At 53.7% G+C, this 15,601-nt stretch overlaps 1 protein-coding gene across 3 annotated transcripts in view; it reads right to left on the bottom strand.

The window, feature by feature from the left end:
* The window catches only part of CPT1A (carnitine palmitoyltransferase 1A), a 50,585-nt gene that overhangs the window by 26,508 nt on the left and 8,476 nt on the right, over positions 1–15,601 (bottom strand). Inside the window, exons 2-6 of one of the 3 annotated variants that reach the window (XM_078057687.1) lie at positions 11,605–11,728; positions 8,655–8,808; positions 6,572–6,711; positions 2,120–2,291; positions 456–557 (exon numbers count right to left, since the gene is read on the bottom strand). In XM_078057687.1, coding sequence (XP_077913813.1) covers positions 456–557; positions 2,120–2,291; positions 6,572–6,711; positions 8,655–8,795 — 555 coding nt within the window. In that variant the 5' untranslated portion in view covers positions 8,796–8,808; positions 11,605–11,728. The remainder of the gene's footprint in view (positions 1–455; positions 558–2,119; positions 2,292–6,571; positions 6,712–8,654; positions 8,809–11,604; positions 11,729–15,601) is intronic. The other 2 variants (XM_078057686.1, XM_078057689.1) reach the window with 2 other exon arrangements.

Raw genomic sequence — 15,601 nt, 5'->3', positions numbered from 1 at the left:
ACAGCCAGCAGACGGGTGTGGGGTTTGGGTGATGGAAAGTTCTGGAACTAGACCGTGGTGGAGGCCGCGCAATGAGACCGTACTCAGTGCCACACAACTGCATGGCTTAAAGTGGTTAAAGCGGTCATTTTCACGTTATGTATGTATACACCACAACTTAAAACAACTAGTCATGTAACATACCGAAGACCGTTGAATTGGACGCTTCGGGGGAACCGTACGGTATGTGAATTATATCACAACAAAGCTGTTTAAAAAAAATTTGCAAAGCTGTCTATCAAACGTGATGCTTTGAAAAAAACACCTCATACATGCTGACTTTAGAAAGGAAGAGATCTCTGACAATAGCCGGACGAGCACACGGCTGAGACCTAACCCGGCCAACCGACAGCCTTCACCCCCGGATGCCCAGCAGCTCGGAGGGGGTGTCCCAGGGAGCTCGAGGCCACACCTACCCTGTTCACGGTGTCCCTGACGGCCGGGACCGGCAGGCGAGGCAGCGAAGTCTGGAAGCTGTACAACATGGGTTTTCGGCCCGAAAAGATCTTGACCACACTCTTTAAAAAAAAAAAAAAAAAAAAGGTGCGGTTTAAAACATGAGACCATGTTAAAGATATGAAGCCAGTTCTCGACCTGCCAACTCTTTACTGATTTTCTGGGCTTCGCATTGTCTCCGGTCTGTTTTCCGCCCCGACACCTCACAGGCCTTTGCCAACAAACAGGTGACCCCAACCAAAAACCAGCCCAAGTCTGACGGATGCTTCGAGATGCCCCGGCCAAGGTGGGCACCTGAGGTTGCCGGCTGACTACGCATCTGCACGGGGGCCAAGATCCAGTCGGCTACCTCTGCGAGGCTCTGGGCTTTGGGACAGGCTCCAAGCCCTGGCAAGGGGCAGGGCGGGGGCCGAACTGAGAAGCCTGGACCTGGAGCCAACCCCAGGACGCGGCAGCACCGTGGCCCCTCACGCCTAGCGCAGAGCACACATTTGCCTCCTCTCAGCCCTTGCTTTCATCTGGAAGGATCAAAGTTGGTGTTAACAGTGGGTCATCTCATGCTGACCAGACCTCCGAGGAATTCCTCGGGCTCACGTGGGGCAGCTGGGACTCAGCTGGACGGGAGCCAGGAATATGCCATCCTAGGGAACACCGTTTAGCTTATTCCGTACAGGGCAGGCACCCCCTCGGACTCTCTGCTGGGGGCCAGATTCTGCTTCTCTGGAAATGAGCCATCTTACAGCCAGGTGAGCGCAGGAAGTCGGTCTGGGGGGAGTGAGGCCCGTGGGCATGGGGGTGCCTCTCATGAGCAGCCCCCGGGAGGTGGTGGTCAGCTCGTAGGTGGAGCGGTCAGGGGGGACACTGGGACAAGCCTCCACACACGTGGTAACCAAGGGACTCAGGCTGCAGCCGAGGAGAGCTAGCAGAACGGCCTGAAGCACAGGGCGAAGCGGGGAGACCTGGTCGGACCAGTCGGCGAGGGAAACCACCGAGTGCCTGCCTTCGAGTTAGTCAGAAGAGCTACAAAGTGGATGGGCGTCAGTTTTCCTTGAAGGAGAACCTGGAAGGCAAACCCAGCAGACTCTAATATACCACGTTCAGAACTCTCCAACATCATTAAAGGAAAATACTCCAGCCCACACTTAGGAGTCACGGTGAATCAACCCCCTGCAGCTCCCAGGTCAACCAACCACGTGTGGAAGGGGAAAGGTCCCCGAGGATCCCCCTTTCAAAGTAAAAGCCACTCACGTGAGACCCTGTGAAAGTGAGATGAGCCAGACACGGAAGGACGAATACTGTGGCGAGGGAGGTGGCGGCTGCCCGGGGCATGGGGCCCCTAACAGCGCCACCCCTGCGCACCTAAGCCTTTGCTAAGAGGGCAGATCTTACTTACGTGCTCTTACCACGAGGGAAAAGCGGGGTGGGACATGAGGACGCTCTGGGGGGCGGGGAGCTAAGCTGGTGGCACTGATAATGACCATGGTTTCACAGGTGCATCCTTACCTCCACATGCACACCGCTAAACAGCTAGAAGGCCTGCTGCATGTCAAGCGTACCCCAAAATAAAGCGGTTAGAAAAAAACCCACACCAGTTCGGCACCAAGAGTGAAGTGGGGGTCATTACCATCCAGATCTTGGTGGCGCGGCTCATCTTGCCGTGCTGGGCGAACATCCAGCCGTGGTAGGATAGCAGCACCTTGAGGGAGTAGCGCATGGTGACGATGAGGGCCACCCACAGGCCCGTGCCGAAGAGGATGCCGCTGACCACGTTCTTCGTCTGGCTGGACATGCAGCTGCTAGGGAGAGGACACGAGCCGAGCACACGTTAGCGGGGACGCCACACACTGCCAGCCGGAGCGGCCATCCCTCGACACAAGACCATGGGCCCCGAATCCAAGAGGGGACGCCAGGTTCCCTTAGCGCTAGCCCAACTCTCAAAGGCTCAGGCATCACTCTCCCATCCTCAGGACAAACCAAGCCTCCTGTGTCCTCGGGGAAAATGCGCAACTTCCTCCAGGGTCTAGGGACGGGGACAGGGGACGTGTGAGGTGGTGGCCTGCCGGCGATGAAACCCATGCCCTGGGTCCACCCGCACCTCCTCAGCTGGGCGCTCACAGCAAATCTGGGCCGTTCCCTTCCTGTACCTTCTTCTTCCTCAAACATCACTTTGGATTTCGCCATTACTCATGAGATGCTCAGATCATTTGGGAAAACTATTATAGCTGTTTATATCAAAGGAGCTTGGGGACGCCTGAGTGGCTCAGTTGGTTAAGCGTCTGCCTTCGGCTCGGGTCATGATCCCAGGGTCCTGGGATTGAGTCCCACATCGGGCTCCTTGCTCAGCAGGGAGCCTGCTTCTCCCTCTGCCTGCCTCTGTCTCTCTCTCTCTGATAAATAAATAAAATCTTAAAAAAAAAAAAAAATATATATATCAAAGGAGCTTGTTTTTGATCTAGGCAGGAATACTTGTGGAGAAACTGATGTTATAAAATGATCATTTTTTTTTTTTTTTAAAGATTTTGATTTATTTAGAGAGAGAGCGTGAGCAGGGGTCGGGGGAGGGAGAAAGAATCTCAAGCAGACTCCCCGCTGAATGCGGAGCCCCCCACGGAGCTCGATCCCAGGACCCTGAGATCATGACCTGAGCCGAAATCAAGAGTTGGACATGCAACCGACTGAGCTACCCGAGCGCCCCATAAATTGGTCATTTAAATAATAAACTTAAAGAGAGAAAATGTTTTCATTTGCTAAGGAAAGAGATACATCATATGGGAAAGATGGGACTGTAAAAAATCTTGGTGGTTTTTAGTTCCAGCTGTTTCAGAAACCACAAGCTAGTTATAAAATAGAAAGGGTTTAAATAACAAACGTTGGCAAAGACACAGAAAATAGGGAACCTCCGGGCACTGTTGGTGCAGCCGCTGTGAAGAACAGGATGGAGCTTCCTCAAAAAAACTAAAAATAGAACTACCCTATGATCCAGCAATTCCACTTCTGAGTATTTATTGGAAGGACGTGAAATCCCTCTCTTGAAGAGAGATCAGCACCCCCGTGTCCATTTCGGCATCATCCACAACAGCCGGGACATGAAAACCACCTACGTGCCCACTGACAGGTGAATGGACGAAGGTGTGCTACATAAATACCATAGGATGTTATTCAGCCATAAAAAAGAAGGAAATCCTGCCATTTGTGACAACCATGGACCTTGAGGGCATTATGCCAAGCGAAATAAGTCAGACAGAGAAAGGCAGCTACTACTGTAGGATCTCACTTACACGTGGAATCTGAAACAAAAATCTAAATTCCTAGATACAAAGAGTGGACCGGTGGTTGCCCGAGGCAGGGGATGGGCAAAAGGAGGGATGGTGGTCCAGAGGTACAAACTTCCAGGGGCGCTTGGCGGGCTCAGTTGGTAGGGTGTGTGACTCTTGATCTCAGGGTTATGAGTTCCAGCCCCACGCTGGGTGTGGGATTTTACTTAAAAATAAAATCTTAAAAAAAAAAAAAAGGGTATACACTTCCAGTTATAAGACAAAAAAGCCTTAGGGATCATGGTAACTGTAGTTAACAATACCATATTGTATATTTAAAAATTGCTAGGAGAGTAGATCTTAAAAGTTCTCACCACAAGAAAAAAAATTCTGTACCTATATGTGGAGATGAATGTTAGTTAACTAGACTTGTAATCAGTTTGAGCTACATACATCTACCAAATCATTATGTTATACACCTACAACTAATAAAACGTTACGTCAATTACGTCTCGTTTTTAAAAATTATTTCAGTGTGCTTCAAATTATTTTTTTTAAAGATTTTATTTATTTATTTGACAGAGAGAGACACAGCGAGAGAGGGAACACAAGCAGGGGGGGCGGGAGAGGGAGAATCAGGCTTCCCGCTGAGCAGAGAGCCCAATGCGGGACTCGATCCCAGGACCCTGGGATCATGACCTGAGCTGAAGGCAGATGCTTAACGACTGAGCCACCCAGGCGCCCCAGTGTGCTTCAAATTATTAAAATAAACAATGTACACATAACCTAAAGATACCTCCAGTATTTAAAACCCACCAAGTTAACACCTTCTGATAATTAAGTAACACTGAAACAAATTATCTTCAAGGTAAAATACTTTTGCTCCAAAACTTGTGTCCATATAACTTGTCAAATCTTGTGTTGTGACTTTTTTTCTATAATATACACATGGGCGCTTCAATGAAAAGCATTAGCAAAAAAAAAAAAGCTTCCTTTTAAAGAGCACGGTCCTTCCGAGGTGGCAGGAGCTGGATGGACGCAGAGCAAACCCAGCCTAGTACGTCTGCATTTGTGAAAACAGCCACCTCGGACAGTCGGAGGTGCTCTCCGGAAAGACAGTTCCAGAACGACCTTCGAGCCTGGGACACGCTGACCCTTAACCTGCTCTTTCTAAATTTGGGCCAAGGATGGCCCAGTTCACCGCAATTGGTTTAGAGGGACAAAGAAACAAATCGTATAAAGACCCAGATTATAAAGGGCTTTAAATAGCCAACACTTCTAAATCCAGCATTAAGAGCCCACAGTGGAAAGTACATTAAAACTCCACGTTAAACCCACAAGAGTCTGAAAAGTACGCGGAAACAGCACGACCCAGTGTGCAGAGGACCAGCTGTCTGCAGCGGTCGCAAGGACAGGAGGAGCAAGGTTTCCCTGGAGTGTGGGGAGTGTCGGGGTCCCTGCCTCGGCGTCCCCGGCCGCCAGGCAGAGCAGGGAATCTGGCAGGGGTCCAGCCCAGGCACGCTTCCTCTGAAATGATGGAATTTTTATTCGAGGTCTCGCAGACACTTATAAAGGCACAAGCCAGCATTCTCGAGGCAGCTCGGAGGCCATGAGCGACTCGGCTGGACTCTGGGCTTTGAACAAGAAGGAACAAAGAGGAAGGGGGACCCACTCCAGGACATACAAGTTCACACCTTTAAGCGAAAACAGCTGACTTACTTCTTTAGCGTAATCAGAGTCGAATTCACTCATGAGCTGGGGGTTTCCACCTGAAGTCCTACCCTGCCAGTTTAGTCCTTTCTGAAGGGACGATGTGAAAGCCATACAACCAGCAGGGCCCACAGTTCACCTGCTTAGCTTAGGCCAGTGGCCGACACCACAGACACGACCCGGGGAAGTCAGGGGGCCCCAGCCTCCCCACGCAACCCCTGGACCAAAACCAAAGCCCACCTATGGGCCGAGGACTTGGGGACCATGATTTCTGTAGTAAGAGACCAGGGTAAACAACGAACTGAGAAACAGGATCGAAGGTCGGGCACAGAACCACCACGGTGGTTCTGGAGGTACGGGGATCCTTTCCAATCAGAAAATAAAAGCAAGTATTCTAGAGCAAGGGCCAGACACAAACGGAGTAACCGGAGACCCTCGTGAGCGAGGTCACCGCCAGGGGACCCTGCACGGGCGTTAGGGCCATCCCTGGGACTGGAGGGAAGAAAGGACTTCAGAGGGGTTTCATAAATGCGCTCGAGGGCATGCCCACGTTCCACGGGGGACCCCAGGCCCCATGTACACCCTTCCAGGAAAATACCAGCCCAGAGGCTCCTCTAGGCCAAAAATCATGGTAGAAAGAGAGCCTCTTTTCCAGCTCCCAGAAAAGCCGGAAACTCTCAAGAGTGCTAAGGTTCCCACCGGGGTTCCGAGCCACTCGGACAAGGAGCTAAGGGGCTGAGGTCCCCCCAGAGCAGTCGGTTCTCAGGGTCACAGACCCCAGTGCAAAGAGCTGACCGTGTCCAGGACCAGCTCCTGGAGCAGAAATTCCTTTTGAGGACCCTGCAGCCAGGCTAAGCACACTGACCACAACCCTGGGCCCTGACATGAAGTCCCAGTGCAACCCAGGACCAAGGCCGTCTTCAGAGAAAGGGCCACGAGGGACTCCAAACTCCCTGTGGACCATAACACAGAAGAAAGCCTACAGGAGGAGAATAGCCAAGCTTCAAATGGAATCAGAACAGTGATGGCCATTATATTTGAAAAGACATAAAAATATCAGCAACAAAAGTCGCTAACTTTCTAGACAATTTGAGATTTGAAAGAGTACTTACGTCGTGTCCAGGGTCCGATTGATTTTTGCAATTATCCCCAGCGAGGGGTCGATCTTGGCATACATGGTTGACATCACACCCACCACCACGATGAGCCAACTGGAGGGGCTCGCCGGGTACACACCAGTGATGATGCCATTCTAGAAACAGAACATGCACCATGAGTACTGTCCCGCCCACAAAGTCCACGGCTCCTGGTGATGGGGGCAGTGGAATGACAGCAGGGGGAAGGAGGCCTTTGTAGTTCACGGTGGCTAAGTGACCACTATAGAACATCTTCCCCAGAGACTCCAGCCCCTTCTCTTCCTCTATTTCTGAGCCAAATCCCTCCCTGAAGGAGATACCCCGAGAGTGACCCCAGGACATTTGAATCACCCGAGGCATGAGTTTAACATTGATTCCCGAGCTCCACCCAGACTGACTCTCGACACCCTCGAGTTAAGGACGTCACTGAGCCAACCACGATGTCCTCTCCCCAGTCTGCTACACCTGGGATGCCCCAAGACCCCCAGCTCCAAAACCACCCCTCCTGCCGGTCCTGAATCAAGAGGCTGCTCAATCCCCAAGTATTTTCAGGAGACCTGACTGCATGTTGAGAATTTGCTGTACGATCCCTCAGCCAAACGCCTCTACTTCCCCACCCTAAAAACCACAAAAAAGTAGCAGGAGCGGAAGACGGATATGAAACAAAATTCTGGAACCCAGGTGAGCCTTGTGGCTCCTTATTCTTTTTATTTGTGTTTGTTTCAACACTTCTAATTAAAAAAAATATATATATCTTACTAAAGCCGTCTTAACAAGAGATTGATTTGGCCAAGACAATGGATTTAAAAACTCTCAAAGCTTATCTGAATTTTTTTAGGGGCCCCTTGCATCCCTACATGCCATTCCCACTGGGTTTTCGATTGTCTAGAAGTGTAAGAGAAAGAGATTTGAAACAAAGTGGGGGTTCTCCTGGTGTTCCCGGATAGATACGTACATGGACTACATTACATGACGTTACAATGGGGGCAGGAAGGGCCCAGATTGAAAGGTCTCCCGCCCACCCCAGCCTCCCCCTGCAGCCCGTCCAGCTGCCAGCCGCGTGGTCAGGCGAGGCTGTGAACTGTCTATCCTCTCTCCTACCTACTGGTCTTCCCTCCTCAGCTGCACTACAACCTCCTGAAAACCAGAGAACATTCCCACTGGCTCGCAGTGACTGACGGCCCCAGCTCTGCACCCAAGTCTCTCTTCCTGGATCCGAGGGGGGAAAAGGAGCTGCTCCCGGCCAGGTCGGGTGACAACGCGCGCTTCCCCCTGTAGGTGGCGCCCCCTCCCCAGAGCCTCCGCCCCGCCCGCAGCGCCTGTCCTGCCGGCCGGTTCCCAGGGGCCCGGCCCCCTCCTCTGACTCACTGCTTTCACCCTACCCTGGCTCCTGGGCCTTCTCAACAGCCTTCTCTGAGCTACACCCTCAGAAAAGGAAACGGGAAAACAAATACAGGTAGGAGTTTTCCTCATTCCCCGGGCAGGTAACTTGATGAGAGATCATCCCGTTTGAATTCTTTCCAAACACGCATCTTATCCCTTCTGTGATTTTTGAAATAAATTAAATTACGGATAAGTTAAAAGAACAACACTCGTGCTTGATTAAAACCAGTGAACACATTTCCAGTCTTTCAGGTAAACCGAATTGAGAACACAGGAAGTTAACTCTGCTTGAATTTACACATGTATTTCAACATCGGACTATTTTATCAGCGAGGCATCTGTTAGATAAACTCACGGCCGTTGGCACCGCTGGGAAGCAATCCTTCTTCTACAAGACGTAAAGAGTGCTGGACTCAGAGACATGGGTTCTAGTCTTTCCTCTACTTCTCTGAGCAGGTCACTCACCCACTCTGAGCCCCCACGCCCCTGCCTAGAGGGTGCCGCCGCCCCTGCCCGTCTTACAGAATTCGGTGAGCCGGTGTACTCGGAAGCGTCTCCTAAGTACCGAGGGGGTATCAGTCATGCCGATCAGCACTCAAACACGCCCACTGCACCACCTACAATGTTCTCGGATGCTGAAGTGAGCACCATACAGATTAAACAAGGATTGGCCAACCTTGAATCTGATGAACTTCTTTTTCCAGGAATGCAGTCCAGACAGATAGATTTGCTTGAGGGCCTCGTGGCTCAGCCGCAGGTCGATCCCGTCCGGGGTGACCGTGAACTGGAAGGCCACGGCTTGGTGAGCTTCTGCCATCTTCGGCAATCTCCTAGGAGGAGGGGGAGGAGGGCAGAGTGTGACGCAGCCAGCATGTCACCGGACATTAGAAAACCCCTCACCCAGACCTGGGATTTGTTCTGCATGAAGTCTTTCCCAGCCGTTTCACAAACTTAATAGTCCATTCACAGACCCCCGCGCAGCGCCCCCTCCCCCATCTGCCCAGCACTGCACAGCCCACTGTCGCCTCTGCTGGGAGGCCCTGGGTGGCCAGCGGAGTCCAGGAGTGGCACCCCCCACCACCACCTCCCTCCCCGAGCCTCCAGTGTCCAGACCCACGGAAACCCGTACCCCCGGCCCCCGGCCCCGGCCATCCCACTGAACCATCCCTCCAGGCCAGCAGCCCGAGCCACACCCAGCTGACCCAGGAAGCTGGTGGCCGTTTAACCACCTGCCAATCTCATCCCCACCCACCAGCTGCCTGGAGGCTGGCACAGAAGAAACCCAGAGGGTCCACAGATGAGTCCGTGATGGCCCTGAACCCCTTATCTCTGGACTCTGGGGTGCAATGTGGCTGTTGGCTTGAGAGACCATCTCAGGCAGCAAAAAAGACTCCATGAGAAGGAGACGCACAGAATCCTCAGGAGTGGGTGTTTAGGCGTGTCTACGGACGGAGCCAGGTCTCCTTCCTCCTCCTCCTCCTCCTCCTCCTCCTCCTCCTCGGAGGCTATGACTGACTTGGGTCAACAACCCAAGGGGTGGAACATTAACTAGGGGGGCATTTACCCTCCTGCAAGCAGGCTGGCTCTGGGCTACCTGCCCTGCCCCAACGAATAAAAGCGCGTCTTCAGAGCCGGGTCTCTTCTGGCTCCCTTCCCCCTGGCGACTCTGGAGCACCTCCCGGCCTCCCTCTGGTGGAGCCGGCCCCTCTGCCACCTTCTGGAGCCGTGGGACCGAGCCATCTCTTCCTAAACTCTGCTGGAGCGCCCCGCGATCGAAAGGAAGCTAACGGGGGGGGGGGGGAAGCTACCAAGAACCGTAACAAAAATCCAAAATCGTGTGTGTGTTTTCTTATCACCAACTATTTCTCCCGTTTTTACCTGCTGAAGCCCACCGAGTGCGGGTGGAGGACCAACCGAAATCAACAGGTATCGTGCTTTCAAAGATGCCCAGTTACAAAAGCCAAACTAGCTTAGTTTTCAGCTAATTGGAACAAACGCCCCATTAGAGGCCCCGAGAGGCACGCAGCTTGCATTCATCGGCTCCTTCGGCAAGCGTGTGTTGATTGCCTCCTCCATGCCAGCCACACAGAGGACCGAGACATTGGCAGAGAAGTCCTCCTGCCCCCCACCAGCTCAGACAGGGAGGCCGGAAGAAGAGGGGGTGGCAGAGAGGGGACCTCCCGGGTGACACGGAAGCCCAGGAGGATTGGCCGGAGGGCAAGCCTTTCAGGCCCAAAGGTAACACAGGACTCTAGGTAGAGGTCAAGGGCAGGTCAAGGACAGGGTGGTTGGGCAGGCAGCTAACTTTGGAGAGGAAGGCCCAGAGGCAGTCAGGGGAGGCAGCTGGGTTTTATGTGAAGGGTTAAGGAAAACCATCCAAGGGCCTTAAGTTACTGTTTCTGTTCTCAAGAAGACCACTCTGGGGGCGCCTGGGTGGCTCAGTCGGTGAAGCGTCCAACTCTTGATTTCGGCTCAGGTCATGATCTCGGGGTCGTGAGATCAAGCTCCACGTGGGACTCCATGCTCAGCAGGGAGTCTGCTTGAGATTCTCTCTCTCCCTTTCCCTCTGCCCCTCCTGCTCATGCTCGCTCGCTCTCTCTCTCAAATAAATCAATCTTTTAAAGAAGAAGGACGAGGAGGAAGGGAGGAGAAGTGGTGTGTGGACCCACTACATTTGACATCGTTGGGGGCAGAGGGAGAGGCTGGGGTGGGCACCCCCTGGGAAGTGTCAGCACATGAACCTACGACTCTGCTTTGATTATGAAGGAAAAGAGCAAGTTGGCAAGACTGCAATCCCCTGGGAATAACCTTAGCTTCAAGTGATCTGCAAAGTGTTCACGATGATCTACGTGTTACTTAGCAAGCATGCAGCCAGCCTCCCTAGCCTGGCCAATTTTGAAGGAAAAGATGCCACGTGTGAAAACAGCAAGATCTCCAAGCAAATGCCTCCTGCAGATAATTCAGGATGTGGAAGAGGGTGTCCTTTTCTCAAAAAGCTATCCAAGTGGCTTGAGCATTCTGCTGGCGCCTCAAGGTTAACTCTTAACCCCTCTTCACGAAGGCTTCACACCCCCCCATGCGGCGGGAGGTGGGCGTCACAGAGAGAATTCGGCAGAGCCAGAAGCACAGCAGACAAAGTTACAGACTGGCCACCCTTTCCATGATTTGTAAGATCTTTCAAGGGCTTTATAAGGACATGAGGGATTATTAATGGCAGTAGATGGAACCTAAACATAGCGTTTGTAGCCGATTCTATCCGAAGGTATGGGTCCGGCGTTCACCCGGGGATCTAACCTCTGCCGGGCAGAGAGAGGGAGGCGAGACAGAGGATCTGCAGTCTCCCTGCCAGGAGTCAATGGCCTTGTCAGAACCCTGACTTTAACTAAGGATTTGCTCGTTTGGATTGGTTCAAACTAAAAACCAAAGATAAGAGTCCTAAATGAGCAATCTTTTTCTAGTTTTGCAGTAGGCAAGGTGCTGCCCTGGGCCGACCTCCCACTTCCAGCCATCGCGGTAATTAGTGAACCGGCAGACAAAGGTTCGAAACACTCCCTGTGCAAATCTAGTAAAGGGACAATCCCACCCTCTATCCTGGCATCCACAGCCTCACGTTTAAAAATACTGACGATTACAGGGGCGCCTGGGTGGCTCAGTCGGTTAAGCGTCCGACTCTTGATCTCAGCTCAGGTCTTGATCTCAGGGTCGTGAGTTCAAGCCCCATGCCAGGCTCCACGCTGGGCATGGAGCCTCCTTCAAAAAAAAAGAAGAAACAATTTACACTCATAAGGCCACCTCCTGTCGCTGTGGGGAAATGCAGATCAAAACCGAGGCCAAATGCCACGGCCCGCCCCCCAGGATGGCTAGAACCTGCAAGATCGAGGTAACAACACTGGCAAGGGCACGGGTGAGGCCACAGAGGATCCAGAACCCCCACGCGCTGCGAGTAGGGATGCGCTATGGGGCGGCCACGCTGGAGATCAGTCTGGCGGTTTCTCAAAAGGTTAAACATGGCCTTAGCACACGGCCCCGAGCTTCCACTCCCGGCTGCCTGCCCAAGAGGACTGAACACGAGTCCACTCGAAATCCTGCACGCACAGGTTCCTAAAACGCCATTACGCACAATAACCAAAAAACAGAAGCAGCACCAATGTCCTTCCCCTGATGAGCGGGTAGATAAAATGGGGTCTAGCCATCCAACACAGTGTTCTTTGACTGTTAAAAAGGAGCACTGTCACACGGATGAACCTCAAGAACCTCCTAGTACAGGAAAGCAGCAGACGCAAAAGGCCACACACTGCACGCTTCCATGTACGCAAAGTGTCCAGAATGGGGGGGGGTACATGGCGGGGGGACGGAGAGGGGTAGATGGCTGAGGGGGGGGATGGTTTCTTTCTGGGGTGAGGAAAACGTTCGAAATCTGGACCGTGGTGCTGGGTGCACCTGTCTGCGAAGGGACTCGCAACCACAGAAGCGTGCACTTTGGATGGGCGTAGGGGACAGTGCGCTAAGTCATACCTCAATAAAGCGGTTACTATAAAAAAGCCGCCTCGTGAAACTTTAGTGTCGTCTATTCAACATTAATGCACCTAAACCTTCTCTCCTCAAATCTGTAACGCAGGTGGGTGGGCCCACCAGTGTCCCACTCACTCCTCCAAGCAACGGTCAGCTCACTGCATCGAGGAATTAACCGTTAAATATTTTTAGGGGGTGTAGGATACTGCGGTTATTTTTTAAAAGAGCTGCCTTTTGGGGTGCCTGGGTGGCTCACTCGGTTGGGAGTCTGCCTTCGGCTCAGGTCATGATCCTGGAGTCCCGGGATTGGGCTCCCTGCTCGGCGGGGAGTCTGCTTCTCCCTCTCCCTCTGCTCCTCCCCTGCTCATGCTCACTCTCACTCGCTCGCTCACTCTCTCAAAATAATAAAATCTTTAAAAATAAAAGAGCTGCTGTCTTTTAGCAATGCATACTGAAATATATATCCATGCAATTTTGTCCTTTGTCAAGTGCAGGGTCTGCTTCAAAATCACTGGGGGTGGAGGTATGAACCGGCCACGTGTGGGAACTGGTGAAGTCGGGCAGTGGCCATATGGGGGGGTCTGTTATGCTGGTCTCTTTTCTTCTGTAGGTTTGTGATCCTCTCTTAATCATTTCTTAAAATATGTTTAACGAAATAAAACACCTGTCCAGACGCTGGAGCTCGGTGCTACATCGGACAATCCGACACTAACTTTCAAAGCTCCCGGCCTCTTCCAGTGCTTGTCAGTGGCCGCCCTTCCGGACACATCTCCCCGGGGAGCCCCACGAGCCACAAGCCAGCCCCCGCAGAGCAAGGTGAGGCCCCATACCCCATGCACCGAGACCAAGTCAAATCAGAAGGGGGTCCGTTTCCAGGGCGGCTGCCCGCCCCCAGCAAGCCTGCCCTTGCAGTCCTGGGCATTCACAACATGGGATTATCTACCCGACCCACCCCACCCGCTGACGCCTAGAATAACAACAAAGGCTCTCTGTCGGATCACAGCACCCCTGACCTACCGCACCCTAGCAGGAACTGCTATCTCGGTACCGGACGCAGGGCCCACCCTCACCTTTCACCCAGGCGGGTGCGGGTGACCCTGCCTGCCTGCCCCGCCTCCCCCACCTCCGAGTCTCCCCCAAAGGACCGCCAGAGTAACTGATGAAGACACACAGCGACTATTGCCGCTGCCCAAAGGCTGACCACACGGGAGGCTGGGGGAGGGGAGAGGCAACCTGCGGGGGGGGGGGGGCGGGGGGGCGGGGGGGGGAGGGCGAGGCAAGCCATTCATTCATTCACGGACAACCAGGAATGAGGAGGGCCTCAAAAGAGCCCCAGGGGATTTTACTGTACTACACGGCAGGACTGTTTGGTGTCCTACAAGTTCTAAATCCTAAGACGTCATGCACACAGGTCACCACAGAATACCTACGAACCGGCCACATCGACTTGAGATTGCCTGGTCTCCAACTCTCCGTTCCTGGGTCGGCCTCTGTGGACGCCTGGCCAGGCACGGCTGTCCTGTCACTCTGTCAGTGCAGCTGGGAACCCCAACACCCTGAGGAGGAAGAGGAAGGGCCCTGGGCCAGTTGGCAGGCCGGGCCTGCGTCTGGACGCAGGACACTTACTCGGGGCGGCCTCTCCTCTGTATCCCTACAACCTTCCAGGGCCGCAGCAAAGGCCACGGCACAGCAGGGCCCCGGGGGACCTGGTGAGCAGGAAGCAGCCCCTCCCTGCCTCCTGGGGCTGCCGGGGGCTCTGCCACGGCCCACCTGCGGTCCACAACTAAACCCTTAGCCTCTGTTAGCCTCTGGGCGCTGGCCTCCTTCAATGTCCTCTTCCTCCTGGATAAGGCGACCAGGCACATAGACTCTCAGAGTTTCTCGGCTCCGGCCGCTTGCCCCTCTCAGGGATTCTCAGGATTCTGAGCTGGGGGTCAGTGGTTCTTCCAGCCACTCTGCACCCCAGGAGTCAGCCCCCCACAGGACCCTGCCTGGGGCTTTAACTTGCACCTGCACACACGACTCTGCGTCTCATGCACGCCTCCACTTGACACTAAAGCGAGTCAATTGCAAAAGAATCCCTCATCTTTCATACACCCTCGCATGGTTTCTCCTACCGTAACAGCACCACTGGCTGCCAGGCCCAGACACACACAGGCTGGAGCGTCCTCTCTCTGTGCCTCCCCCCTGTGCTGGGTGCAAGCAGCAGAGCCTGATCATCTGGAAAGGTACCCTGTCCCTGCACCGTACTGTCCCCGCTGAGCACCCACTACCTGGGTGCAAAGAGGTGGCTTCTCCGGGGACAAAGGTACACGGCATGACCGCTGGGATCCACCTGCTCGGCAGGATGCACACCTGTGCCCCGAGTTCTCATGAGAACGTGGGCGAGAGAAGCAGAGAGGACAGGCGGGGGGTGGTGGGGGGGGTGGGGGGGCATTGCAAAGAAAACACGGACGCATGAAAAGAGAGCTGAACTCCCCTTTCGGTCACTCATTTGTTCCCTGGAATCATCACCAAGCAACTCCCGGAAGCCTTCGGACCAGAAATCTGAGCAGGAGGTAACAGAGTGATCACAGAAGCACCTTCCGGGAGCACAGGCTGGCTGCTGCCCCTCCCCCAGGTCTGGCTGGGCCCCCAGGGAAGGCCCCTTGGGGACTATTCTTGATGTAAGGCCACCTCTCCCTCTGCACCTGCCAGACCTGCTCAGGGGTAAACTGGAAGTGGCCACGTGAGGCAGCAGCCCCCAGCTGCGTGGAGACATGAAGAAATTTATCCGACGTGCCGAAGACAGAAAGCCCTCTCCATCTATGTGGTCTGGCAGGCTGCGGGGCTGTGGACCTGTTTGTTTTCCTGGGCACTGCAGACAACCCCTCGGGCCGCGTCAGGTGCAGAGCCCACCTGGGAGCCCCATCCGATGTGAGCTTGCACGAACCTCCTTGCCTGGAACATACCTGGGGGCCCCATGTGATGGTGCGACGTTAGAAATCATGAAGGCCACTACAGGAGAGAGATCCTCCAAGGTCTGCACCAGAGTGCTTAAGCATCTTACCCTAATCCGCTCTTGGAAAGACACCAAGATCCAGAGTAAGGCGCTCTGGTTGAGAGCAACGA

This window comes from Halichoerus grypus, chromosome 11, assembly GCF_964656455.1.
Source record: "Halichoerus grypus chromosome 11, mHalGry1.hap1.1, whole genome shotgun sequence".
Classification (NCBI taxonomy): Eukaryota; Metazoa; Chordata; class Mammalia; order Carnivora; family Phocidae; genus Halichoerus; species Halichoerus grypus.
Note: the sequence above shows the minus strand (reverse complement) of the source record. Positions and strands in the feature narration are given on the sequence as shown.